The sequence below is a fragment of the Pholcus phalangioides genome, unplaced genomic scaffold (assembly GCF_987345545.1).
Source record: "Pholcus phalangioides strain wild (caught in Gottingen) unplaced genomic scaffold, Ppha-v1.0 ptg000011l_1, whole genome shotgun sequence".
NCBI lineage: Eukaryota > Metazoa > Arthropoda > Arachnida > Araneae > Pholcidae > Pholcus > Pholcus phalangioides.
Genome location: NW_028301604.1, coordinates 13557510 through 13568443, shown reverse-complemented (window position 1 = coordinate 13568443; position 10934 = coordinate 13557510). Strand labels below are relative to the sequence as shown.

Here is a 10934-nt window from a genome sequence, read left to right as displayed (position 1 = left end):
TAGAGATATGTACAATATTTATGTATTTTTACTGCTTATTAAAAAAGCGATATATAGTAAAAAACATATTTTGAATTGTACTGCTTGTACAGGGCCTCAAAGAGAACGTGCAGAGCCTCCAAAATCGCATATAAAAATGTATCGAAGTGTGTGTGTGATATTACTCTTTCCAAACATATAACTACCTTCTTTATGATTCAAACTATAGTGAGAAAAAAATTCGGGTTGCCACCTCAAGGAGAAAAAAAAAGAAATGTAAGCAAAACATTTTTACAAATTAGCGAAATCACAGCCCCACATGTTCTGCAGTAAACAAAGAGTTGTTGTCGTAAATTGAGACATCTACCAGCAAATTTGAAATATAAAATGGAAAGAATGTGACCTCACTTTATGTGTGCAAAGGAAATTCTGAATTTTTATCTTTAAATTGGCTGCACGTTTAAAAGACCGTTTGCATACATATGCAGACACATATACATTCAAGGGTTAAAATACTCTTGAAAGAAAAATAAATCTGTTCATGAATAATATTATATTACTATAACTTCTATGTTTTTCTTCAGTAACTTATGTTGAAAATATATTAAGAAAAATATATCTATATATTATTTATAATTAATTTGAAAACTACATACAAAACACCCAATATGGATAAACAGAATGTTTAAGTTATTTAGATTCAAAAGACACTATGCTAATGAAAATATTTTCATCAATATATCGCATCTTTGCAACAGTAGATGAAGAGCTTATTTTCAAAAAGGAACATTTATATTTTTTGAAATTTACTTTTCGATCATTGATGATTTTTGTGGCACCACGTCATTTTCTGCACACGAGGGCTAATTAGACCGGGACTTACAATTTATTGCCGATTCCGAACGGCAGCCTTTTTTTAATACTCACTGAGAGGTTGCTGCGCTAAACCCTCGATGTGGGACTCCCTGTGGTAGCAATATTTTTCTATGGTCATATCGCCGTTTCTGTTGTACTCCTGTGTCAGGAAAGTTTCTGACAAGGACGAACCGGGTATCGAACTCGGGACACCTCTAAACATCCTTTGGTACTTCAGGAGAGTATCTTATCGACCTGGGCTACCGCACCCCGAATTCACTTTTCACTTTTTGAAATATATTCATGATTTCATCCAATTCTTACTTTTCAACATAGAATTTAAATATTCTTCTACTACTCCTATATACTGCTGGGGTATTTCCACTTTTGCAAAGCACTCCATTCCGGATTCCGGAGGAATACGTTTTTCACCCCTATTATAAATTTAGTGAATGCAGTAGAAAAATGTTCTCTTTTGAAAATAATTCTTTTCAAACTATTTTGGTAATGAACAAAACAGTTATAAAAATATTATTGAACAAAATCTGGGTAAAAAAAAATATAAGTAGAAACGGTATGAAGATATGTGAAATAAAATCAGAATTATTTTTGAATCCCCTATATATATATATATGTATATATATTTTGTTCACTAAAAAATTTTTCGGTAAATCCTATTCCATCTTTACATTTCAAAAGTCGCATTTACGTTCAGAAATCTCACGGAAAAGACTTTGAGAGCTACAAAAAAAAAAATGCTTAGTCTCAGCGAATGAAATTCATTGGTTCGCATCTTTTCCTATCCCTTGCTCCCAACCGAAAGCGTTGAGATTATTTGGCGCAGGCGCACGCGAATATCCGGCCGAATTTAAAGCATTTTCCAAACGATTTCGTTTCCGTACACATGTTGTACCACACTTGCTGACATTGTTAGAAGAGGTTATACAGAGCATAAAGTATATATAGAAAGATATCTTAAAGTAAGATAAAACAATAACAACAATGAATTTCAAGTTAGCATTCGTTATTACGTATATGACTTTGTCAAATGCAGTGTATTCCTCAACAGAATATTTCAGGTACGTTAGAAACTTTGTCTAAATTATTTTGATATTTTAATAATTTTTTAGTAGTTTTTTTTAATTTATATAGATGTGTGGGACACAAGAAATATTCATGATTTTTTGCTGATGGGATAATGCCAATTTTTTTTTTTTGCAAAACGAATGTACTCTCTGGTATTATAAATTACGAATATACTCTCTGATGCGCTGATGATGTTTTTATTAATAAACTCGTTAAGATGGTGCCAAAACAACTGTCGCTTAATGAAGATTAATTACTCGCAATTACATTTATTTTTTGCGTAAGCCTCATTTCACCAAGCACATAAAATGAAATTATATAACAAATTTTTCAATATATATATACGATTTTTCATTTGTATTCAGAAGAATCTTTTGGAAGCCTCTGTTTCTTTGTAAATTATTTAAAAAAACTTGTAAAATATTTAAACTTTCTAAAATAATGGGCATTTTATTTTATACGTCCAGTGTCAAATGAAAACAAATGGGGGAATAGAATTGTAATTTTCTTCATTCGAATGCTTAACAGTAGAGGGAAATAAATAATTTATATTTAAATGTCACACACACACTCACACACACACAGAAAATCTATTTTGCCCTACGTAAAAATTGCAATTATTGTTTAGTTGCGAACATTCATTTCGTATAATAAAACGTTTTTAATACAAGTATACTGAAATGTCAGAATATTTTGAAATATTATTCGGGAAAAATGCGTGCATTATTTTTTTTTAATAACGTGATCTTCACGTATTCCCAAGGGATCAGCATGATCCGTCCGGGGAATTTGTTAGTTAGGTTAGTAGACATCCATGCCCGAACCCAGACCTGCACAGTGAGAAGCTAGTTCCCTAACCACTCGACTTGCCAGGCCAGAAAATTTTAATTTTTTTTCTTTTCGTTATATTTCTATCGCAGCTTCATAAAAACTAGCTACAGGTATCCTTTCCTTTACGCGGTTTCGCTTTATAGGATTTTGGTTTATGAGATTTCGCTTTGCGCAATTTTGCTATAACGCGATTTTGAAAAATTGATTTTAGAAATTGTGACCCGCAATATTTGGTCCGTAGTTTCATTTTAGCACTAAAAATGGGTTTGCAAATTAAAGGTATGAGGTAATTAAAATGACAAAAACCGATGGATTTGTGGATGTAGATGAGACATGTGGAAGAAACGCTCAAATCCATCTCACCAGATCTCACTAATGAGCGTCTTTTGGTAGCACATCGACGACTCCATCAGAATTTTAATTGAAGAAGACGTACCCAATGAATCTACGATTGTCGTGTTTGTGAGGGATATTCAGAATTCTCTAACTTAGCTAAAGTTCTTTTCTAAAGTTTTTATAAAGAGACGGAGAAAATGCTGCTTGTCACCTGCTTTCATTAAGAGGAAAAAACAGTTTAGAAAACATCCACATTCACTACGATCAGAAATGAAAAGTATTATAATTGAATTTATTCGTGTTGAGCCTATAACTTGACTATATCTATTTATAACTATATTTATTGACTCTAGATCTATTAGTTTATTTAAAAAATTATTTTTCTGCTGGAAATCGGGATTATTTTTTTTCTTATTCTTCTGAAGAAAACCTGATCCCTATTTTATTCGTGTTAAATTGTACTCACTTTACGTGATTTTGTCTTACGCAATCATTTTGTGGAACCAATTAATCGCGTAAAGAGAGGGATGCCTGTATTTGTTGCAACAACGTCAATAGTACTTCACTGCGTCAATGATAATCTTGCAAAGAAAAAGCCCTTTTGTGAGAATTTTTTTATTCTTAAATACATGATTTTTTTTTCGAGCTGGTAATTTTTTTCATAGTTAATGATACGTATAGAAAACCGGAAAAATCATTAAAAAACTATTTCGAATTGTACTGCTTATACAAGGCCTTATATATATATATATATATATATATTATGATATATAAGCAGTACAATTCGAAATAGTTTTTTAATGATTAAGAAAAAAAAATTCCGATTGCAAAATTCAAGGTAAAAGAAAGGAATGCAAACAAAATGTTTTAAAAATAAGTGAAATCGCAGCTCCACATTCTTTGCAACAAACAAAGAGTTGTTAATCAGACACGTACCAGCAAATGTAAAATAGAAAATGGAAAGAATATGTCCTCACCTTATGTGCAAAGGCGATTCTGAATATTTTTCTCCAAATTGATTGCAGTAATGAACGTTTAAAGAACCCTTTGCACATACGTAAGGATTTGAGTTAAATCAGCGCTATATGGAACGTGGACTCGAAAAGTAGTATCATAATATTTCATGAATGGAAGCTATTCCATACTTAGAATAAGATAACCATAATATTATTTATGGGCATTGTATCATGTGTATATATTGTTTATTGTTTGTTTTGGTTGCTGTATTTTTGAATTATATGACATCCATATTTGCTATGGGCATCTTTTTCGCAGCCACCTCGTCGGGCATTTTGCCTGTTGTGGCGTTGTATTTGTATTTGAATGAAGTATAAGTAAGAGTAAGATATATATAAGAGTAAAGTTGTTAATGTCTATAGCTGTGTCTATTTTAATTAATGTTCGCTTTGTAGGCATTGCCTGAAATTCTTGTTAGAAATGTTTTAAAACGTGATCGAATTTCAAGCATTGATAATATGTGGCGACATTACTTCGTCGTTATTATTTATGATGATCATTATTGATTTAATTATAACTGTTATTTAATGGCTATTGTTTTATTGCTGACTTTGCGAATTTATGTAAGGAACACGTTATTTTGATGGCATTCTAATGGATAATATTTGTTATTATTTATATTCAATTTAATAACTATCATTAAATTATTACTTAATGTTCTTTTAGCCTTACATAATTTCTTTTAATTTCTGAATTTTCATTTACAGTTTAACTGGAGAAAAGAATTATAATGGTTTTTTTTGGAACTAATATACAAATATTTTAACTAAATATTTTATATGCTTCTTTATATTTATATAATTTCTTCAGCATGTAAATATTTATTGCTAATGTGTCATAGATACTAGGTTCTTCATATTTTGCAAAAGGTATTCTTTATGTTCCGGATATATTCTTTATGTTCCGGATATATTCTTTATGTTCCGGATATATTCTTTATGTTCCGGATATATTCTTTATGTTCCGGATATATTCTTTATGTTCCGGATATATTCTTTATGTACGGATAAGCAACAGTTGCGCATCGAATATCAACACAATTAATTCATTTCGATAAAATTTTTAATCATTCCACAGAAATTTATGGGTAACTATTGGAATATAGAACTGAAATTGTCATATGTAAAATATGATGTGTTAAGTAATAAATATTTAAAATTAAAAAAAGTTTATCTAGTATAGTAATATCTGGTTTTAACAGAGTTCATGTGGTTTGATATAAGGACTATCAAAAAACAGCATGAGTTAAATTATTACATGAATTAAATTGTATTTGTATTTAAAAGATAGATTTTTATTAATTTTATTTTTCTTCTCTAATTTGTGCGATGTGGAGTAAGAGCCTTGCAAGGTCTTACCATAGAAATATGGTCTTCATTTTTCAGAGATTCGATAAAACATAGCCCCTATAAGAATTATAACGAAACGTTTTTAAGTATCATTTGATGGAATAATCATGTTAATAAAAATATTTACTTCAGTGGAAAAATCAAGCAAGAAATACTGAAGAGGTGATTAAAATGATTTTTTTCGTCTTTCAAGAAGAAATTTACGTTTTTTTTTCTTTTTAGAGAGGTGAAAAAAAATGAAATGACTCCTATGATCATAAATAAAAACGACATCCCACATTATAAGATTGCAACTGTGCATTCAAAAGAAGAAGAAAACATTTTCACGGCAGTAGATGGCCTATATGCACGACCATAACTGCTGAGCTCGGTGATATTCGGTGACATAAAAAATGTATTCGCTACTACTTTAACGCTAACGTGGTTATATCCAAAGAAAAATGTTCGTAAAAAATGAAACTCTTGAAAATGTCCATTAACCTCGAACTAATACGCTACTTTAAAAAAGAATGTAAAAAGGGAGAAAAAAAAAGTTTATTGTTGGGCTCGGCACTTTATCATTGCAGTGCTAACTGACTACAGTAGCTTTCTCATCCATCTCATGATATTCCATTCGAAATACGTTATTTTCTATTTTCTGCTTAAAGAACAGAAAGCGACTGAAGTGCGTAAAGTAAAAATTGAATGCAATAGGAGTGGGGGAAAGAACGAAACCCTTTCAGCCAAACGAAACTTCTACGAAGAAATGGGAAATTTTCAAAAGTCTCGAAACTTCAAATCCTTTACTTACGGTTTTACTTCTTTGACAGTTGAAAATGAGCTTCTATACGGTGTGTGCACGTGAAATTCACCAAGAAAACTAAAAAAAAATATATATATTTTTAACAGTCAAATAATTTTCCGATACATTCGTAAAAAATATCATGTACATATTTTATTTTATCAAACAAAATACATTTTTACTTCATAAACTCTTTGCATTTTTAAATATTCCATAAGAGACATTCTAATCATAAACTATATATGAATTAAATTTTGTAAATAGAAATTTGGTTTAATTCTATCTGAATAGTGAAAGCAGCTAATGTACATTTTAATCATTATTAAAGAGATTAATTTCAGAAAAAAAAAATATATATTTATATTTCAGCTTTTTAAAATCAATAATAATTCTTCTTTAACTCTGTATTGTGTCTCTAACTGTCCAATTAGAATTTCTCTCTTCTATCATAAACTCTAAAATAAAAGTAATAACGTATAAGAAGCACAGGTATGTCAAAAACACTATTACAATCCTTGTTCATTCATTTTTTGTCAATATATATTAAAATATATAGATGATATCTGAACAGAGATTTTATGTTTCGTTCGCGAATTAACAAAATAACTTTAACAGTTATAACCATTGTGTTCTATGCGAGTTTGAACTTTCTGATACTGACATATTTCATGGATTTTCATAAGAACGATAAATTTCTCATTATCGCTTTATTTCCTAATTTAGCATGTTTGAACTTTACCATCAAGTTATCTTTGCTCTTAAGAGCATTTAGTGCATGACCAAATGTCTCGTATCAAAAGGGAATAGTATGAGTAGAACATATTTTGTTATGTACACGTGGAAATAGTGAAGTAAATAAACTACGAGAGTTTTCACGTGTACAAATGCCACTCACGTGTGATGTTCTAATGCAAGACATGAAATATTGAGTTTATCGAGATTTCTTTCCAAAAGAAAGAACTTTCAAATAATTTTGTTCCTTCCTTTCGTCTAAATAATGTATAAAATGTTGCAACATAAAATAACTTCGGTAAAACATGTTCCAAGTTTCTAAAGTACTTTATGATAATCCTAAAGCATGCTCACCGTTCGTTGTGAATTGTTACCTTAATTTGGCAAAGCGTCAAAAATGCCGTATTCAGAAATTCGATTTCTTTTACTAAATATATGATCTTAAACACATAACTCTCAAATGGGAAGTAGCTTCTGCTCGAAAAGAAGGTTGTTTTCAATAATAAAAATGAATATTGTTTTTTTTTTAATTTTTACTGGTTACTGCAACCGATGCACCTGCGAGTTTTGATTAGCGATCTTAATCACCATACAAATTTGCATTACACAGTTGTTTCAATTTATAAATTATTCATCATTCGGATCTTGCATTCAAACATACTCATGAATGTTTATTATATCACCGTAGTATCACGGTATTTTCAGCAATCTGAAAGCTGTGTGTGCATATCTATATACGCACGTATATATGTACCTATCTATATATGTATATATATATATATGTGTGTGTGTGTGTACTTATAACTAAACAATTCAATCATCGATAACAAAAACTTTTTTGTTATTCTCATTTGACATATTTTACAGTATTTTCGGCCCAGAAAGAGAATGCAAAAAAACTATTCACCACACACACACACACAGAACTTAATCGACAATGAGTATGCGAATGAAGTTAAAACATTTAAATTTTAGATGCTTTAAGGTTTTCACGTTTTATTTCACGTTTTTTGAAATGTTTTAATAAAATTGAAGACTTAAATACATAGATATGAATTTTCACAAATATTTGATGATTTTCGGCACACTATTAAATGGAAGTAATCTAATCGAGAGATTTTTTTTCCTCCAAGAGCAAACAAAAAAACAACGAAGGTGAAGTAAAAACATTATCTATTTATTTTATAAATTTTCTTTTATCTGTTGATATTTAATGGGTACTCAAAATGAATGTGTTTTATAAGATTTTGAGATAATAAAAATTTTAGCGTATGGTAGGAACACTGAATGAAGTGTAGTAGGTAAGTGAAAATGAAATTAATCAAAAATGAACTTTCCATTAGGTTCCATATTAAAAATATGTATATAATTACATTTATTTCATAAAATTCAAGTATGTTTTCATCACGCGAGTTTAAAAATATATTTTAAAACACAATAAATTCATCTTGTATGTGTTAAATTGAATTCTTGAGGATGCAATAAGCTATTTCTGATTAAATTTTTTTAGGAGAAACGTTTTATTTATTTTTTCAAAGAGATCGTCTCAGAAGGTATTTAACACTAGAATTAAAGAGCAGCCAGTCATTCTGAACGCTTTTTAAACTCTTTGATCGCTCACTACATCTTCATTTTTCAAAATTTGACAATTTCACTCCATGACTTTTTCAAATTCGTCGAAAAGAATCTTTTGGCGCAAAAGAAAAGAAAAATCATTCCGTTCATTTTTGAAAATTACTTTTACCCAGTGGTCATTTTGACCAGAGTTGAAAATTTCGTTGCCTAACCTGAGTTTAAATACACCATGAATGCACTATTTTAGGAAAAATAAAATTATTCTTTTTCTCTTCTAAAACTAGGGTATAGAATCGTTCATGTTTCGTTACATTTCAGGCGTAAGAAAACATACAGGGTGTTTCAGAAAAAGATGGGCTAATTTCTAAACAGTCGTAGAACGCATTGAAATAATCTATTCTTTGCCATACGAATTTACTTGGTTGAAAATAGGATACAAAGGTGCCAGGGTGTGTGTGTCCTTGAGGGTAAAGCCAAGGAGGGGAAATCACATTTTATTATTCACCATGTATTTTTCCGTCGCAGTCCCAGGTCAATGTGCTAATTTTGAAAATATAAACATAATATTTCTTCACGAAGTTGGGGCCCCTAAAAATTGCCACCAAGCTGGGCTGGAAGAGATCTCGGAAACGGGATAAGTCCAGTGGCAAATTTCTGGCATTCATTCATTGCCCCTAAAAATCCACATACGACAATATTTCAAGACAGGTAACCCTAGTTCTTATGGTACTAGTTTTAATCCAAAAACAAATCATGATTTACAGCTGTATCGTGTATTTTTAGAATAGCAGTCACTTTGACCGTTCGGTAATTCTGAGAGGGATGGAAATTCCGGTAATTCTAGTGTTAAATACTTTACGTTGACATACTTACCTTTCAGGAAGAACATTTAATCTACTGTATATCAATTACACTGTGTTTCTAAGAGTGTGCCTTTTTGGGGTTTGGACATTTTTTCTCGAATTTCTCGAAAAATACTTGGCGAATCGTTCTGAAATTTTGGTCATATATAACTTATATTAGTACTATTTCCAGTGAGAATTTGATCACGAGTGCATTTAGGGGACCAACAAAAAATTAAATAAGAAAGAAATGTTTTGGTCAACCCTGAATCAGAAAAAACTGTAAATGATTTTTTTTTCCTGATACAGCGTTGTCAAAACATTTTTTCTTATTTAATGTTTTGTTGGTCCCCTAAATATACTCGTGATTGAATTCTCACTGGAAATGGTACTAGTATAATATATATATGACCGAAATTTCAGAACGATTCGCCCAGTATTTTTCTAGAAATTCGAGAAAAATGTCTAAACTCTAAAAAGGACACAGACTTTTGGAAACATAGTGTATATCAAGTGTACCAAGGAAAATACATAAATTGCGTTCGTTGTTTATTAAATAATTCCGGTATATATAGAATAAATCACCCGGTAAAAGCGCTGCTGTTTTTTTCCCCCCACACTGAATATTTGAAATAACATATACCGCCTACTTTACTTGAGATAACTAATTTATTGATATTATGTTGACTTTTTTTAGTTTTGCATGAAATGTTTTTGGACTAAATTTGATACAGTTCAATTTCATTTTATCGCGACATTTTATGTGTGTATAAATTTTCGATTTTTGAAAAAGTCATCAATGAATAACCCTGACATTTATGACACCAACTTTTGACTATATAACTAAAACTTGAAGTTTAGCCATAACTAATATTTTGACGCAAATTTTGTGTCTACGAAAAATAATGAAAAGAGAAATGACGGCAATTTTTCATTCCTTTTTGAAACAAGAAAAAATGTTCTGAACGCGATAGCAAAATATATTACTATGAATATGTAGGCAATTATTTCTTCTAAAACTAATTTATCTCTAAAGCCAATTTGTTCGAGAACTTAGAAGATCGGATTATAATGTCTTTCAAAAAGTTGCTTCGTAATAAAACGCTGAATGTTTGAAGAAGCTTCGGCTTAGCTAACATTTAAATCTTTACTTTTCCTTATGAATAACGTTTCCCTTAACTAAACTCGCTTCAAAAAGTATACTCTATATCCCTACTTTCGTTAGAGCTTTTACTAATCAGTTGGATAATGACTTTTACTACGTTTTCTATTGATATATAAAAAGATCGACTTTTTTGACATTGAAATTATATTTATAACTGATTTTATTTTCTGTAATCAGGTAATATTATTTGGGATTTGTTGCTCTTCACTTTAGTTTTTCTAGAAAGTATCAAAGTTTCGTGAATAAATGATAAATTTGAGTTGCTTCAATATGTCCAAATTTCGAACTCTTATTGAAAACACGAAATTTAATCCTTAAAAATTCATGGATAACAAAGATAGTTGCCTTATAAGTTGAATCATGATGCTTAGGTTTTCACTTTAGAG

At 30.2% G+C, this 10934-nt stretch overlaps 1 protein-coding gene across 1 annotated transcript in view; it reads left to right on the top strand.

Moving 5' to 3' along the window:
- Positions 1-1720: 1720 nt before the first annotated feature.
- The window catches only part of LOC149080082 (glycine receptor subunit alpha-2-like), a 55046-nt gene continuing 45832 nt past the window's right edge, over positions 1721-10934 (top strand). Inside the window, exon 1 of the mRNA XM_089239056.1 lies at positions 1721-1913. Within this exon, the coding sequence (XP_089095182.1) occupies positions 1837-1913 (77 nt within the window). The 5' untranslated portion in view covers positions 1721-1836. The remainder of the gene's footprint in view (positions 1914-10934) is intronic.